Source organism: Hemicordylus capensis, chromosome 6, assembly GCF_027244095.1.
Source record: "Hemicordylus capensis ecotype Gifberg chromosome 6, rHemCap1.1.pri, whole genome shotgun sequence".
In the NCBI taxonomy this organism is placed as follows: Eukaryota; Metazoa; Chordata; class Lepidosauria; order Squamata; family Cordylidae; genus Hemicordylus; species Hemicordylus capensis.
Window position 1 is genome coordinate 52885102 of NC_069662.1, and position 17980 is coordinate 52903081.

The 17980-nt window shown below is 46.4% G+C and overlaps 1 protein-coding gene across 2 annotated transcripts in view; it reads left to right on the top strand.

Annotated features, from left to right (window-relative positions):
• GFAP (glial fibrillary acidic protein) overlaps nt 1-17980 on the top strand; it is a 38791-nt gene that overhangs the window by 4830 nt on the left and 15981 nt on the right. For both annotated transcript variants that reach the window (XM_053261201.1, XM_053261200.1), the window contains exons 2-7: nt 7778-7838; nt 9918-10013; nt 11366-11527; nt 12397-12522; nt 13521-13741; nt 15328-15371. In XM_053261201.1, the coding sequence (XP_053117176.1) occupies nt 7778-7838; nt 9918-10013; nt 11366-11527; nt 12397-12522; nt 13521-13741; nt 15328-15371 (710 nt within the window). The remainder of the gene's footprint in view (nt 1-7777; nt 7839-9917; nt 10014-11365; nt 11528-12396; nt 12523-13520; nt 13742-15327; nt 15372-17980) is intronic.

A 17980-nucleotide genomic window follows, 5' to 3' on the forward strand; every position in this document is an offset into this window, starting at 1 on the left:
TTAACCCACATGGCTGGAGTCCTTTCCACATTCCATAGGGAGGGAGAGAAGGGGGAGGGAGAAAACATGGGGGAGGGATTTGCATCCCAATGCAGGTGTTCATTGATCATTGAAAGACATTCCCTTGGTCATTTCAAACTGGTCAAGCCAGCAAGTTACCACTAGATTTCTTCCTTGTTATAATTCTGATCCGAGAATCATGGAGTGAAAGGGCCCTGAGGCAGCAGGCCTCCTAAGAACTTGCTGATGAGTTGCTTCTAGGACAACACAGGACTGACTGAACTTGACAGCACAAGAGCTGGCAGGCTGATGCTACGTTACCTCCTGGCTGGCAGCCAGCACGGGCAGGGAGGGGGGCACCCACAGTATTGTAGCCTTACACATAATTAAATGGGGGGGAGCCACCTGGCAGCGGGGGAGGGGCGCTTGAGCCCCACTGCCCCAGGAAGTTTACACCCCACCCCTCCCAGCTGAGCCAGGGGCCTGTAGTGGGAGGGAGGGAGCAAGGGCGTGCGCCCGGAGCACCCAGCAGCAGGACATGAGCCGTCACCGACAGGGAAATGAGGAGGAAGCTAAGCAACCAGCAAGGACGGGGGGTGAGGCGGAAGGCACAGTGGGGATGGGAGCAGCAGGCGCCCTCCTCCCAACAATGGTGCCCACCTGTCATGTGGTCCTCGCTTACCATGCCGGGCCCTGAGCCCACACACCGCTACCAATCTTCCCACACTACACAGAGCCAAAGGAGAGGTAGGGTGTGTTCAAGGGCACATTTTTTGTTGAATATGATGTGAAAGTGAGGCCCTGGTCAGTGTATCATGTGGATTAAGCAGGCATCATAAAACACACCCCAGAATAATCTGCAATGTGTAAGAGTTCTTTGGCATATGGGAAATCCTTCTGAAAGAACCAACCACTTACTGACATTAGATAATTTATTGTTATTTTAAACCACCCAGAGACGTACGTTTTGGGCGGTATACAAATATATCGAATGAATAAATGAATGAATAAAATGAAATAAGTATTTTAAGTTTAAGAGGCAGGAGGCACAGTGCCACCCATGTGCAGAAACCATGAAAACATGCACCCACCAGCAGCTCAATCAAACAGCGCAGCAGTTCTCAAACATGGTTCCCCAGATGTTGTTGGATTCCAGCTCCCATCATGCCAAATTACAACTCCCACCATCCCAAAAGGCCACAATGGCCTTTTGCTATTGTGGCTTGGTCCAATGGGAGCTTTCCAAAAAGACAAGCTCTCCAAAATCTGCATTCATTTGATGCAGTGGGGAAATGGACTAATGCATATTTCTTGTAGACCGATTAGCAAGGCTGAGTAAGAAACCAAAAGGCCTTCTCAGCATGATATGAATATGGCCTGAAATGGCCGTTAAGGCAACTTCAAAGTGGAGTTTAAAAAACAAAACAAACTGTTGAATGTTTAGGGGCTACAATAAACCCTTCCTTCCAAAAGTTCTGAGTCCAAGCAAGGTAGTCCTGCTTTACCCATAAAGGTGTGGGGTGTTGAGTCAAGAGATGACATTTATCTTGTAGCTTAAAGAAGCAGTCTTGGACATTGTTGGACAAAACTGACTGCACCTCTGATCCATAAGCGGAGCAATTTACAAGCAATGCAGAATATTCACAACAGTTCTGATTACAGAGAAAGGAAAGGATCCGCCATATCATACTGATTGACAATAAGTACTGCTGCAGCTCCTAAAACAGCTCCTCCCCGCCCAACCCAGCCATTGTCTAAAAGCAGATCTCAGAAAAGGCCTTAGAACCAATGATTATGCATACTTTTTGTTACAACCTGGAAACCCTTTTTTCTTCTTCTTTAAAAGGAACATCTACTTGACCAGAAAGTCCATCTTTCTGGTATCCTTTCTGATATTTCTGAGCTCTGATATCCTGGGATGTTCACAGACATTCTAATTGTCGAGGGGGAAGATGTCAGCAATAGAATATTGACATTGCTGCTGTTACATAGTTATTTGGGTTACTTTGGTTGGAATGGAACACACAAGGGACTCCAGACAGGTGGGGCTGTGAATGGGGTAGACTAGAACAAGGGAGCCTAAGGGGATAGGGGACAGAGAATCTTACAGAGTGACAGAGAGGTAAGAGTTAAGGAGACCTGGATTTAATAAACTGATTCATAATCTCCTTTCAGATGCCAGTGATTTGTTTTGGGAATAGTGATATGCCAGGGTGGGGGGTTATACTTTTCCTTTTGTGGCAAAGGCAAACAGTGGTGTAACCAGAGATGCACTAACCCCTGGACCTTGGGGTCTGGTCCTCCAAGGTCGGGGGGGCCTCCAAATGTCCAAATGGCCAAGGGGCTTCGCCATCCCATGCGCCATCCCCTTCGCCATCCCATGCCCGCCCTGCCAAACCTCTCCTTTTGTTTTTTGGGGTTTTTTTAACCTTACCATGGCTGAGGGGTGGCTGCTGGGGAGAGGAGCGGAGCAGCCCTTCTCCCCACTCCTCCAACAGCGGAGAGACTGGAGGGATGATTTCTAAACTTTGCAGGTGCGCCTCATACTTCGTTAAAGATGCTGGCCCGAATGGATGTGGCCAGTGTCCCTCCGGTCTCTCTGCCCCTGGGGAAGTGGGGAGAGGGGAGAAGGGAGAAGGATTGCTCCGCTCCCCACCCCAGCCACCCCTTGAAGAAAGAAGTTTAAACAAAAAGAAGTTTAAGAAGTTTAAACAAAAAAGAAGTAAGAAGTTTAAACAAAAAAACAAAAAAACCATGGAGGTTAGCAGGGTGGCCCCCCCAAGGGAGGTTTCGGGGGGGCCTCATGTGTGGGTGGCCTTGTGTGCAGGGGGCTCACTGTTGGGGGAGGGGTTCCAGGCAGTCCAGGTGCCCAAATTATCTTAGTGCGCTCCTGGGCCTGTATTCTACCCCCACCACCCCCACTGCTCCCCACCATTCCTATGTGGGGCTGTCTCTAGTCCCCATGGCACCACGCCCTCCGGCTGCCTCTTATTACCATCGCCTTCTTCCTCGCCTCCTGCTCCTGCTGCCGCCACCACCTTACCTGGGCAGCTCTTGTGGTGGCAAGTGGGTAGATGGGATGTTTCCTCTCTCACTTGCGTGAGAAAGGAAACCTCCCACTTCCTCACTTGCCACTGCAAGGTAATGATGCTGGGGGAGGCAGGAGGAGGAAGAGGAGGTGGAGGTGGCATGAGATTGTGACAAGGCAGAGGGTGGCGTAGAGCACGGTTTCAGTGTAGAGGGGCTAACCCGAAGGAGGTGGCACGAGAGGCTAAACTGGAGGGGCTAACCCAGTAGAGGTGCTAACCTGGTGGAGGTGGCAGGAGATTGTGACAAGGCAGAGGGTGGTGCGGAGGTGCTAACGCCAGTCCCCACATAACAACAGAGAGGAGTGAGGGCTTGGCAGGCAGTGGGGGTGACAGGTGAGGGACCCTCAGAAGCTCCTCATAAGTAGGCATCTTGTGTTCTTTGAACACATGATTCACACAATTGCAGTTATGGCCCTGGTGACAAAGTAGTAGCAGGGGCGGTTCCTGCTGGTTAGATTGCATCCCCAGAAGAGTTGGGGAGGGGCAGCCAAGGGTATCTTTTCCCTTCACCATCTGCTTTGTGAGAGGAGAGAAATCCTCATTAGAACTAGGAAGAATTGGCCCTGATCTAAAAACAAGTTGTAGGACAATGTGACAGAGAGAGGTGGTGAATACGTGGAGGTGAGCAGGAACTTTCTCTCTGCAAGAGGATTTGCCCTAAGGCCTTTTTAATTCACCCAGGAGATTGTTGTTTTCATTGATGTTTGAGTGCTATTTAAATCTGCTTTTATTTTGCATCTCATTATTTGAAGTGTGTGTATTGTGTAATTATATGACCCTTTGCATATTTTACAGTACAAAAGCATCTGACATTTTTTCTAAATCCTTACATATGCAGATCTGCAGGGCAATGGTGTGCTAATTGTTGTGAATCCCCTGAGTGCAGAAGAAGAATTGTGTGGTTATGTTTGCACAAGTGAGCACCAAAGTGGTAATACTACAGAGTCCCCAAGTTAGGGCTGGCTACTAGCAAGCCCCAAAGAGCAGAAGCATGTAGAGTGCTAGCACCCACTGCTGGATCAGGCCCAAGGCCCATCTAGTCCAGCATCCTGTTTCACACAGTAGCCCACCAGATGCCTCTGGAAAGCCTACAGGCAAGAGCTGAGGGCATGCCCGCCTTCTCTCCTGCTGTTACTCCCCTGCAATTGGTATTTAGAGGCATTGTGTCTCTAAGGCTGGAGCTGGCCTATAGCCTTCAGACCCTGGTGGCGCAGTGGTAAAACTGCCGCCCTGTAACCAGAAGGTTACAAGTTCGATCCTGACCAGGGGCTCAAGGTTGATTCAGCCTTCCATCCTTCCGAGGTTGGTAAAATGAGTACCCAGAATGTTGGGGGGCAATATGCTAAATCATTGTGAACCGCTTAGAGAGCTTCGGCTATAAAGTGGTATATAAATGTAAGTGCTAGTAGCTATTGATAGACCTGTCCTCCATGAATTTATCTAAACCACTCCTAAAGCCATCCAGATTGTTGGATCCTATCCAACAGGTTTTATTTGTTTGTTTGTTTGATTTCTATACCGCTCTTCCAAAAATGGCTCAAGGTAGTTGAATCCTGTCCAAAAGCCTGTCCATCCAGGCTGTCGCCTCCTGTCCAAAGACCACTGTAGAGGTCGTGCTCTTGTGCTGGCTTGGGGCTGACTGAGTAGCAAACTGGCTGCAGATCAACAGTGCACAGGTTTGGGATACAGCACAACATTTTGTTGTGCCCCCACCCAGGGCCGGTGCCAGGCTACTTTGCGCCCTAGGCAAGGCTAAGTACTTGCACACACACACCCCAAAATTTCAACTTCGGTTTTCAAAAACAGATGTTTTGTAGAAACAACGAAAAGCACAAAACTTGAAACTGCTATATTTATTTTAAATTGCAAGAATAGGTAATACATCAATTTTTGATTATCTTTCTCAAATACAAAAGAAAATATTTTGGCACACAAATCATTTCGAACTAGAAGGGCACTCAGTAGAGCACATTCCTCCACCAAGGGCAACACAACCCTCAACACCACATCAAAATCTCACTTTGTGTGCCTTTTCCTTTGCAAATTCAACCAGATCAAGTGCTGATGCCTGTTCATGTTCAATAGATAGACTTGCCAAGCCAGCTAGTCTCTTTTGCAACATTGTTGAGCATTTGTACGTTTTTATAAGTTTGAGCTTTGAGAAACTACGTTCACCACTGATTTATTTATTTATTTATTTATTTGTTTATTTATTTATTTATTTATTTATATTTAACATATCTTTATACTGCCCCAAACACAAAACATTTCAACAATTAAAATTTAAATGTTAAAACAATTAAAACACAATTAAAACAGTATGTAATTCAAAGCCTGGGTGAAAGGACTGCCCTTTTAAAAGTTGTAAGAGATGGGGAGGCTCTTATTTCAGCAGGAAGTGTATTCCAAAGCCTCGGGGCATCAATGGAGAAGTGATACTGGAAGTGTGAGAAGGATCGTTAGAGCAATGGAAACATTAGGCACATTATCCAGGAGCTTTTGTTGTAGTATGAAGAGAAGTACTCCTTGTGGCGGCATAGACTTTGGAAGTCTTCGAGCTATTGCTATAAGTTCACAACACAGATCTTCAGCATTAATATCTTTGTTTCCATTTTATAGCAATGATTTTCCCAAATTCTTGCAGGCCTTAAGTACATCTTCTGTACATTTTTTCATTATAATTTATAAATTAAGTTTAACAGTAGTGTTAGTGTTGAAAACAATGAACTGGTTTCCCCCCTCATATTTCTACTCATTATTCTGGTTTCTCACACTCCTAACGCATTGACACTCTAAACTCTGTGCCCTTCTGAGGTCTGCACCCTAGGAGGCTGCCTAGTTGGTCTAATGGTAACACTGGCCCTGCCCCCACCCCCTGCCCTGTTTACTTTGATAGCAAACATGTTGCTTCATGTCAACCAGTAGGATGTCAAATGTGGCCACCCATAAACAGGGCAGGGTTTTCTGCATGCTCATAGGACTGACCAAATGTACAAAAAACAAAAAGAAAAAACCCTTTGAAAGAAAAGAAAAGAAGAAAAGAAAAGGCAACTACCCCTCAAAACTCTGCTCAAATGTTTTGCCCATGAACAAGGCCCTCCCATAGGAAAAGGATATTTAAAACACTAGACCAGGGCTTCTCAACGTTGGGTCCCCAAATGTTATTGGACAAACTCCCATAATCCCCACCCAACCAAAGGCCATTGGGGCTGGGGATAATGGGAGTTGAAGTCCAATAACATCTGGGGATCCAGTGTTGAGAATCCCTGAGCTAGACAACCTCACAGCGATAAAAACAAGGGAGGGACTTCCTGCCTACAACAAGAACAACAAGGGAGGTGGCCAGTTTCTTCCCCTTCTCCTCCCCGCCCCGCCAACAAAGAAAGAAAGGAGATAGCTCAGGTTGGGAGTGGCTACTCCTACTACTAGGAATGTTTATATATCACTTTATAGTTCTCAAAGCAGTTCACATTAAAAAAAAATTTTTTTTAATAAGATGGTTCCCTGTCCCTGTCTAAGAAGAAACATAAGCAACAACCACTGGACTCCAGCAACAACCACTGGAGGGATGTTGTGCTGGGCTTGGATAGCGACAGACTTTCTACCTCTGCTAAATATAAGAGAATCGCCGTTTTGCTCAGTTAGCAGGGGTTGGGCCTGTCTCTTCCCCCACAACTTCCCTCTTCAAATTAGTCACTTGAAGGAGAAGAGTGGCCTCATGGAGGAGAGCTGGTCTGGTGGCAGCAAGCATGAATTGTCCCCTTTGCTAAGCAGGGTCTGCACTGGTTTGCATTTGAATGGGAAACATGTGAGGGCAGTAAGATATTCCCCTCGGGGGATGGAGCTCATCTGGGCAGAGCATCTGCATACTTGGGTGCAGAAGGTTCCAACAGGAGGGAGGCCAGCGGTGCCGTGGTCTGGTGTCAGACACAGGGAGTGTTTAGCCAGCAAAGCCACCTTAGCTCCCACGTGGTTTAGCTCCCAAATGGGGCCACACAGCCCCATTTGGGAGTTAAATCGGCCAGCGCTGAGAAGGCAGGGAAAGCTGCTCTGGCTGTGCTGCGAACAAAGTGCTGGCTGATCTAACTCCCAAATGGGGCCGTGCGGCCCTGTTTGGAAGCTAAATCACACCCCCACATCTGACATCAGATGCAGGGGGCATGTCTGGGGTGCGAGGCATGGCCCCTGAGGGGCGGTGGCCCAGATTCTTTGAACCCATTGGCTCAATGGTGGCTCCGCCCCTGAATTCCAAATTCCCTCCCTGGCATCTCCAAGATAGGGCTAAGAGAGACTTCTGCCTACAACCCTGGAGAAGCCGCTGCCAGTCTGCATAGAGAATACTGAGTGAGATGGACCAATAGTCTGACTTGGTAGAAGGCAGCCTCCTATGTTCCTAGCGCATCCCATTTCATGGAGCGGTTTCATGGAGCGGTTTTTCAACATGGAGCGGTAGCGGTAGCCGTATCACTTCATTGCCTTCAGAATCGGAAGGGTGTAGAAAGAAACCTTGTGTGGCTGTGTGTGCTGGTACATAAACAGAAGGGGATTAGCAAAAGCCTGAGTGCTCCATGGAGGTTTTGACCTTGATGTGTTTTTCCTGCGTCTCAGACTCCTGTGGAAAAGAAGAACCAATAATTCAGTGAGGCGCCCTGACTTTTCCACCCCTCTCTCTTTCTCTTTCATTTAAGGTTACAGGATGAAATTAATCTGCGCCTTGAAGCCGAAAACAATTTATCTTCCTACCGACAGGTGAGGTGGCAAGATGACGAATCCTGTCTCAGAGCCGTGGAATTCTCTCTGAAACAGACTCATAATCAGTAACTGGTCTAGGATAGTTATTCCTTCTACATAATTTGTGGTCTCTGTGTGCAGGTCTTATGCAAGTGTTCTAAATCAGGTCATTTGCATGTGCTAGAGAAGCCCAGTGCTTCATTTTATTTTTTTTTAAAGATTGACTAGGGATGTACACGGAACCACGGAGGCGTGGTCCGGGACTCGGGGGAGTGTGTCTTTAAGGGGGGCGGTAGTATGCACTCCCCCCCCCGCCGGACCGCCGGAATTCTGGACCAGTCCGGAGGCCTTTTGTATGGCCCCGGACCGGTCCGTGCACACCACTAAAAGTGACCATATTGAACGCTGTAAGGCTCAAATCAAGAACGGGCACTGTTCAGGCACACCAGCTCACTGTGCTTTGTGTCCACTCAGACAGTTGGGCTACTTGCGCACTCTTTTATTGGGAATTTGCAGCCTTCATTCACTCAGCTTTTACCAACTATTCAGAGGACATTGTTGCCAACACCTATTGCATTACAATAGACAGGTTCTCACAGTGGTAAACTGGGTAGAACAAGGGTCTGGATTTCTGGATTTTGATATTCAAAAATCTAGGAAGGAGCAAGGGGAAGTGATTGTGTGGGAGGCAGGCACAAGCTCCGACTGGTCTGAGATGGACCCCCAACTCCTGAAAGCAGAATGACAAGCCACCAGCTCCATCCCTAAGAGGTGCAGGATGTGCCACGAAGTAATTTATTTCTCCTTTCCCCAAACTCCGATCTCCACTCTGTTAGAGAGCTCAGGAGGGGAGATTTCTTTATCTGCCCCAGTCACAGTGGAAGTGCACAGGTAAGGGAGCATGGCTTAATATTGTCTGAAGACATGGAGTGAAAGTTCTAAATAAATAATTTGTTTAGGAATAAGGGAGATAGTTTGAGACCTACATAACTACATACAGGAAGAAAGAATAGAGAAGAAGGAAATCTCTCTTTTAGTTGAGAGAATGAAATACTTGCAGTCTGTAGACTATTACTTTCCCTGCAAGGGAACACACTGTGCACTGATAACCTTAATATATCTTAAGAACTAAAAATCCCAGCGACTTGGGGTACCTGGGATGGCTTGAGGCCATTCCTGCCATGCCCCCAGACCCACTTTGGGGTGCCCTCCCACCACCCCCAAAGGGGGGGTTCGAGGCAGCCCCAAACCCCCATTATTCCCTATGGGGATTAAAAAAAAAAAAGAAATTTACCTTTAATAGTAGGGGCACCCAATTGCCTTGGGGTTTGGTGGGTGGTAGGCACCCCTGGGTGGCTACCACAACCCCCCCTTTTGTGCCCCTGGGTACTCCACATAGGAAATAATGGGCAATAATAAAAGATTTCAAAAATTCGTTAAAAATTGTAGAAGTGTCTGATTGCTTTGGGGTTTGGGTGGTAGTTGGCACTCATGGGTACGAAGCACCCAAACCAGTTTTTGAGGTTTGAACAAGTTTGAACTGGTTTGAATCGGTTCGAATCTAACCAGGCTCAGTTCAGTTCAAATTCGAACCAGCAGGTCGAACCCAATGCCTGGTTCAGTTTTAATTCGAACCGATGGACTGAACTGGTTTGAATTCGAACCGGTTTGAATTCAAACCGGTTTGCACATCCCTACTTCCAAATACTGTAATGGCTCTGTGCCTTTAAGCAGGGCCTGGCAAGCAGAATTTTAGCAAGTGTGGCTTTTTCCACCACTGTTGCCAAAAGCACTTCATTTTGAATTTATGCATTTTGTGTGGTCATTAAAGACTCAGATGTTCTGCTGGAAAATTGCAATCAGTGACTTACAGGAAGGCTTGTCTTGTTTTTCTGATGTAAGAACTGGAGCCAGGAGGAGAGTATGTTCAGTACATCATTGGATATGTGGCTAACACAGTAGAGGAGTGGATACTAGAATGGGCACATGGCATAGTGCAAGTGTTCCTGTTGTCTTGCCTAAGTTGACATATGGCATTTTGGGTCCAATACAGGACTCATGTTTCCTTCTCATTTCCCATTTCTTCCATTCTCACAGGACGTTGATGATGCAGCTTTAGCCCGGATAGACCTGGAACGCAAAATTGAATCACTGCAGGAGGAGATAAACTTCATGAAGAAAGTCCATGATGAGGTACAGAGTACAGTGTAAAACTGTACACATCCCTTTTGTCACAGTGGATGGTTCCGCTCATGAAGTATGGCTGAGACTGCATGCTTGCACCCCAGGGAGAGGGGCTAGGCCTCCCTTCCCCTACAAACTGGTGCAAAAAATAAAACAGAACCTCCAAGCTGGGGGGCCAAGGCTCGACATGTGGATACACTCTCTCTCTCTCTCTCTCTCTCTCTCTCTCTCTCTCTCTCTCTCTCTCTCTATATATATATATATATGAAGGCACCCCTCTATATCAGATATGTTATTAATGAAAGGGTTCCTTGTGCATGTGCCCCCTCCCCTTCCTTGGATGGAAGCTGTCAAAATGTTTTGTATGGTAATTTCAAATAAAGGTTCTGCATGCCTGGCAACGTGTCATGGGGTGCGTTGCAGGTTGCTCAAGAAATCCAATCCAATGGACAGAGACAGACATCAGATTTGTGGGGCTACGTATTGCCTCTTTCTTTATAAGATTGGATCACAGGAAGGTTGCCACAACTGGGGTTAATGAAGGTTTATGCATGGAGTCGGCACATTGGTATTTCTGCCAAGCGCCATGATAACACTCCCCCAACAGCCTGGCATGTGTGCCCTTTGCATGGAAACTACCTAGTTGTTCCATTTCTCGTGTAACGGGGGCTTCATGTGTTTGTGCACATATCTCTGCAGTCCTGAATTGCTGGAGACCACTCTTGATGTGCCCATCTTGTCATCCCATTTTTTTTATGCAGAAAGACAAGGGGGCTCCATAAGATGCAGGGGAATGTGGGCTTTCTCCAATGTGGTTCTTTCCCTTTAAATGGATGAATGTTAAGAATGTGGCATCCCTGTAATGCCAAGCAATGGCAGGAGGAGGGCAGGGCAACAACTCCAAGAGGCAGCCAGCAAGAAGTGTGGTCAGCATAGAGCTGACCTATTTCTGGGCTGCTCTGAGCCACCCTCTCTATGGTTTCGGGAGGAGCCACTGCAGAAAACCCAAGTTACAGCGGCAGCAGAATTCAGACGAAACAATGGCCCTTTGGAATCTGAGATTTCAGCAGCAAAACTCACAACAAACTGAAGGTTCAAATTTAGGTTTGAGGTTGAAAACCGAGCTTTGGTGACAAAACCCCAGTTTCAAGCATTCCGATGAAAACCTGAACCTTTGGCACATTTGCCTCTGGTTTGGCATTATGTCCTAACACAGACTTTGTGTGAGCAAGTCATGATGAATATCTATGCTCTGTGGTTGAATCAGTTCAGCTTTGGGAAACCTTGCTTCTCTGCCCCCCCAGAGATGAGGCAGGGTGAGACTTCAGCTCTTTCTCACTCTTGTGTCCCCCACTTCTCAGGAGTTGCGAGAGTTGCAGGAGCAGCTACAGCAGCAGCAAGTTCACATTGAGATGGACATGGCCAAACCAGACTTGACTGCTGCCCTGAGAGAGATTCGCATCCAGTATGAGTCCATGGCCTCAAACAACATGCATGAGACTGAAGAATGGTACAAATCTAAGGTAAAGCACTAGGGGAGGGAGTGCCCCACCCCATTCGACAGAACTGTGGGAGTCGTATTTATATGGTGGTGGTTGTTGTTGTTAAGCAAACATACATATACAGAAATATAATTAAATTTTCATCTTTTAAAAATAATGGCTGACCCCCAGTCTAATGAAGCATTTACGCAGATGTGTTGCACTAGCACAAGGCTGTTGCACTAGCTAGTTGCTGGCTGGAGTTTGTGTCCCAGACTAGTGTTGTACTAGTGCAAACATTTGCACCACTGCCGTAGCCAGTATGTGGGATCTTGCACAACTAGCACAACCTTTTTTGTGGCACAAGTACATTGTTAGTCTGGATGCCAGTCCAATCAGCCTGTAGAATCCAAGGGAAAGAGTTGTGGTATGCAAGGACAAGGCAGTGGAGTGGAACCAGGAATATTAATAGCTTGATGGAATAGACATTATGTACAGAGAGGCAAGTGCAGACTGCTTTTCAGTGCTCTTGCTGCTGGCTGTTTGTTAGCCCCGACTCTACTCCAGGACTGGAATACAAGTAATTAAAGCCCCATTCAAAAGCTGGCCTGGATCAAGGAATGGATTGACCCAAAACACCACACAGACCAAGGCTGGGAACAGCAACTGTGCAGAAAGGACAGCTCAAAAGTCTTGGGATAACAGGTACCTTTTCTACAAAGTCCTTCCTGTTTCACTTCTGGGTTTGGTTGATGCTCTTGTTGGTGGAGAAGCCAAAGTCTTGAAGCAGTTTCTAAGTCAAAAAAACATAACTTCCAGACATGATTAAGCCCAGACACTTCTTCTTTTGTTTTGTTTTAATAAATTAAGCACCTTTGTTGCAGACTTCTAACAAATTTCTTGTCTGGCAGTTTGCAGACCTGACTGATGCAGCGGCACGAAACATTGAGGCCTTGCGCTTGGCCAAGCAAGAAGCCAATGATTATCGCCGGCAACTGCAGGCTCTCACTTGTGACTTGGAGTCCCTGCGAGGATCAGTAAGTGGAGGAGAGCTGGGTGTGGGAGAGATGTAATCCCCAAAGGACCTAGTTGCATGCAGTTTCTGTGGGTAGGGAACAACTCCAGGTAGAAGGAGTTGGAATCAGCAGCCATTCCACCTGACTGTATCAGCGGGAGAGGTGAGAAAGCAAAGCCTTTCCATTTGTCTGGCTATGATCAACTACCATGTCGGTCCTTCCCTCCTGGAATTGCCTACTGCATCTAGCCATGATGCAACTACATTATGTAGTCATATTGGTGTAGGTCTGAACCAGACCGAAGCCATGTTACCCTTCATATAACCTGGCTGTGAAAAGGGGGGCTAGGTGATACCAAATAAGGAGTTGTTTAGCCGTGCAAAGGAGGGCCAGGAGACACTAGATAAGAAAATGGTTATGTATTGACTCAGGTACATGCACAGAAGTTAGCTGGAAATTTACAGAAAGTACAGACAAAGAAGATGGGCAGTACCTATGTCTGTTGCCTGATTTGGCTTATTTTCAGCCAAATTTTGGGTTACGGCCCATTTGACCCACAAGTATACCCCTTAGGTTCTGGCAACGCAACTCCTTGACTATAAATATATCATGCTTGTGTATGTTTGGGGTCTTGGACTTGAGCGAGAGCTGGCTAAGACCTTTTGCTACTGTAGAGCAAAATAAAGCCTTTTAAAACCTTCTCGACTGGTGATGTGTTTGGCTCGCTGACCCAGGAAAAGAACCTCTCTTTGTTGGGGTACAACTATCTGAAAGAGCTGGTACTTCAGCTAGCTTATTTCCATCTTTCCTTCGCAGTCCTTTTTCTTTTTCCATCATGTCTCTTACATTGTAATCCATTCTCATAAATAAACCAGAACAGATATCCCCTTGAATGTATGCCACTTTCAGCCTCCAGGCTGTTGTCAATAAGGCTGTTGTTAATGGTGCCAAAAGCACCACTGACACTGGTCACCACCTGGTTTTATTCATCAACAACTCTCCCATTATCCTCATTGCAGAATGAATCCCTGGAGAGGCAGTTGAGGGAGATGGAAGATCGTTATGCCCTCGAGACGGCCAGCTACCAGGACACGGTGATCCGGTTGGAGGAAGACACCAGGAGTCTCAAGGAGGAAATGGCCCGGCACCTCCAGGAATATCAGGACCTCCTCAATGTCAAACTGGCATTGGACATTGAGATTGCCACTTATCGCAAACTCCTAGAGGGAGAGGAAAGCAGGTAAGACCCCCAGAAATTCCTTCATGATTGACTGACTGATTGATTAATTGATTGTTATACCACCTTACATTAAAACAATGTCAAAGTGGTTTACAAAACATTTAAAACAATATAAAACAATAAAACAGTTATGTAATACAAATATTATTTATTTATTTTTAAATTTATTTTACATTTTCTATCCCGCTCTTCCTCCAAGGAGCCCAGAGCAGTGTACTACATACTTGAGTTTCTCCTCACAACAACCCTGTGAAGTAGGTTAGGCTGAGAGAGAAGTGAGACTGGCCCAGAGTCACCCAGCTAGTGTCATGGCTGAATGGGGATTTGAACTCGGGGCTCCCCGGTCAATGAGCTTTACTCAGAGGAGCTGATGCCTCATTCTTTTCTGCTATTAAAAAAAATATTTTACAGCAACATTGCTGAGAATCCTGTTAGAAGTCAGAGGATTACCAAACCAGAATTTCCTCGGGAACCATTAATGTTAGGCTCCATGTTAAGTCTACACATGAAACCAAATGAGGTGGTGAATTCCTGAAGTGATAGAATGGTTCCACTTCAGATTGCAGAAGAGGACCACATATTTAGTGCTCCCTTATGTAAAACACAACAAAGCAAACATTCTCTGTCATTAGAAAATTAGCACAGTAGAGAGCACGCTGTGCTATAACTTTTCTCCCTAACATGCTAGTTTTCTACTTGAGTTTTTTTTACATGGGAAAACATCTAAAAATAACAGACCTACCCTATCTGCAATCTGCATTTGTACAGTCCACTCTACCACCTTAGATTAAAGGTAAAGTGTGCCATCGAATCGGTGTCGACTCCTGGCAACCAGAGAGCCCTGTGGTTGTCTTTGGTAGAATAGAGGAAGGGTTTACCATTGCCATCTCCCACGCAGTATGAGATGATGCTTTTCAGCATCTTCCTATATTGCTGCTGCCCAATATAGGTGTTTCCCATAAACTGGAAAACATACCAGCGGGGATTTGAACTGGCAACCTCTGGCTTGCTAGTCAAATCATTTCCCTGCTGCGCCATTATGTGGCATCCCTCCTTAATCTGTTGCAAGGGCAGACTAAGCCTCACTCCAAATCTGGGAGTGTCATGGAAACTCATGAGGGAAGTAAGAAGTCAGCTTATAGAACTGTCTAGTTTAACAGCTATTTAATAGAGAATTATCAAGCACTGTTAGATTCGAACTTGGTCTTGTAGAGTCACCAAGCATTCCCTTGACCCTTTGTGCCTAGAGAAAGGCTGTTTATCCCGGAAATGCAGTGCTAAAACCTACATCCAGACGCAGGAATAAATCTGTCAGATAATGAGTATGATCTCTCATCAAGCTTCAGACTGGTTCTTGCTATGACAACCTGCTGTTCTTGCCATATCATTTCAGTCCCAGGAACTCCTTTGCGAGATTTTTGTTTCTCACCAATCCTTCTTTGACCTTAAAGCCTGGCTAGAACAAAACTTGGAATCAATTAATCAAAGCTGGGAGGGTGGGGAGTGAGGGAGAAACAAGTTTAGGACTGACATCTAAAACCTACGTTTTGCTTCTCTCCTCCTTCTTTGACTCTTTTTCTCTGCAGGATCACTATTCCAGTCCAGACCTTCTCCAACCTTCAGATCCGAGGTGGGGAACCCATTCTTGTCAGGTGGTCTATCACTAATGTTGCCATCTCCCCCAGATTTCCGGGTATTTACTGGGCATGGTGCTCAGTTAGCCCATTAGGGCACCCAGATTCCCAGTGTCCAGCTACATGGTGAGGTCTTCTTCACCCAGCCTACACAAACCAGCAGGGGCCAGCCTCAGAGTAGGGACAGGGAGGGATTAAACACCACCCTGGGTCTCCTCCATCCCAAGCTGTTTGCGCTTAGTACTGGCCTCTCTACGGAGCAGGGCGGAGCCACCATTGGGCGAACGGGTTCAAAGAACCCGGGCCACCACCAATCAGGGGCCGCAAGGGCAATTCTAGACACACACCCCTACATCTGACGTCAGATGTGGGGGCATTATTTCGGTCAAAATCGGCCCGTGCTGCGTTTGGCAGCGTGGCCGCAGTGACTCTCCCTGCCTTAAAGGCAGGGAGAGCAGCTCCTGGTCTCGCTGCCAATGCAGTGGGGCCAATCGATCTCCCTTCCCTGTTTTAGAGAGAGCCTTTAAGGCAGGGAGAGTCACTCCGGCCCACGCAGGCCAATGCAGCGCTGGCTGATCTCCTTTCCAAACGGGGTCGCATGGCCCCGTTTGGGAGACCATGCCCCCGTGTCTGATGTCAGATACGGGGGCTTGGCTAGTCAGGCCATGTCTGACATCAGTTGCGGGGGTGGGGCCAGGGGGCCGTGGCGGTGGCCGCACACGGGCCACCACCAGCGTCGCTCCGCTCCTGCTCCGGAGGACCCAGCACTCACCATCCACCAGCCACTCATCCCTGGCCAGCTCCTTAAATGCTCCCTCGCAGGCTGTGCACCTCCCATCCCCAATTAAGGGGGCAATGCCCCTCTTTATTGGCCCATTATCCCCAGCAGCTGCACTGCCCTGCTCCCTTCCTCCCCATTCCTCCCTCCTCCCTCCTGAGCCCCCTCCCCCTCTGCACCAATGACGTCACTCCCACACGCCTCCCTCGGAGTTCTCCTCAGTCCCAGCTCGCCCAGTCTAGTTTCCCTGTCAGGAGTGTCATTTGCTGGGAAGACTGGGTGGCCAGCAGGACTCATCAGTGTGCCATCTTCCCCCTCCATCAGCTCACCGTCCCCTCCCACAGCATCGGGTGGCCACCCGGCCTTGTCCTGGACGGTAAGGGTGACCAGTGCGGCCGGACACCCAGCTTGAATTTAATTTTTTTTAAAAAAACTAAACTAAACTAAGCTCTAGCCTTTGTGGAAGTAGAGTTATGGAGCAAAACCTGAGATCACTATTCTGTTCAACCGCTGGACGGAGAAAGGCAGGTGAAGCAGACTGGGAGAGGTTCACAATAAGTAATCTCCCTGAGGAATGTTGCCTTTGTTTTTTGTCAGCAGGGGGTATGTATGTATGTATGTATTTATTTATTTATTTATTTATTCGATTTCTATACCGCCCTTCCAAAAATGGCTCAGAATGTAAATGTAAATTTTGATGTAAATCACTGTCTACCTTTGTAATGTAATGTTTAAAGTTTTTGGCTTTATAGTGCAATGCATTCTGTGCATGCCTACTGAGAAGAAAGCACCATTGGTTTCAATCAGATTTTCTCCCAAGTATCGGATTGCTTTCTTAACTGAAAAGCTCAGTGTATTTTTTGTTCTATTGCTGCTATTAATATATCAGATTTAGTGTAGTCTTCATTTATTTTCTAAAGATATTATTTAATTTTGTTTTTAAATTTTGCTTTAAACCCCCATGAATTCTCTCTGCCCTCTGCTCTTTTCCAGCCTATACTTGTATTCTAAATCAAAAGGAGTCATTTTGTGCCAGTTTTGTAGGGTCAACTGTAGAATTTAGTGGTGGTGAAAATGCACGCAGCACTGCTCCTCAACACAAGCTTTTATTTGGTATCTTCACCCATCTTATCTGGTATCTTCACCTTCACCAATTAATAGCATAATTAAATTGGCATATTTAAGCCAATACATTGCATATTTATTCACCAATAAATAGCATATTCAGGTATTGGAAAATAGAGTAGGGTGGTAGTCTGCAGTTGGTGAGGAATCCATGGCAGCTCTACACACAGTTAACTAGACAAGGTCAAAAACTGAACCTGTATATTAGAAAGTGCTGGGATATAAAGTCTGGGTATTTAATGCTCAGGTAAATGGTCAGGTAAAGAGATCCTCTCCAACTGTTGCTGGTAGATATCCAGGGCAAATACAAGTCAACTGGACAGTGCATCAGTTAATTTGCCTAATATGAAAATAATTTGCAAGGTAATTTGCATAGCATGCAAATTAGGGTGCCCAGATTTGGAGAGCTTGAATTTGGCAATCCTAGCTATCACTGTATGGAGGTCACAGCGGTGGGACAGCATTATGTTGTGAGCAATTAAGTGTTTTGCTCCCTCACTCTTTCCCTGAGTGACGAGATATTGAAGGAAGCACCTTTTACACACTCTGTTATTTTTGAAGTTGAGGAAAGTTGATGGCATTTTTGTGACAATTAATGTATTGTACATATTTCACAACATTAGAAGGAAATAGAAACAGGGAAGCAGCAACCAGAATGGAGATTAAAAAACAACATCTATCTATCTATCTATCTATCTATCT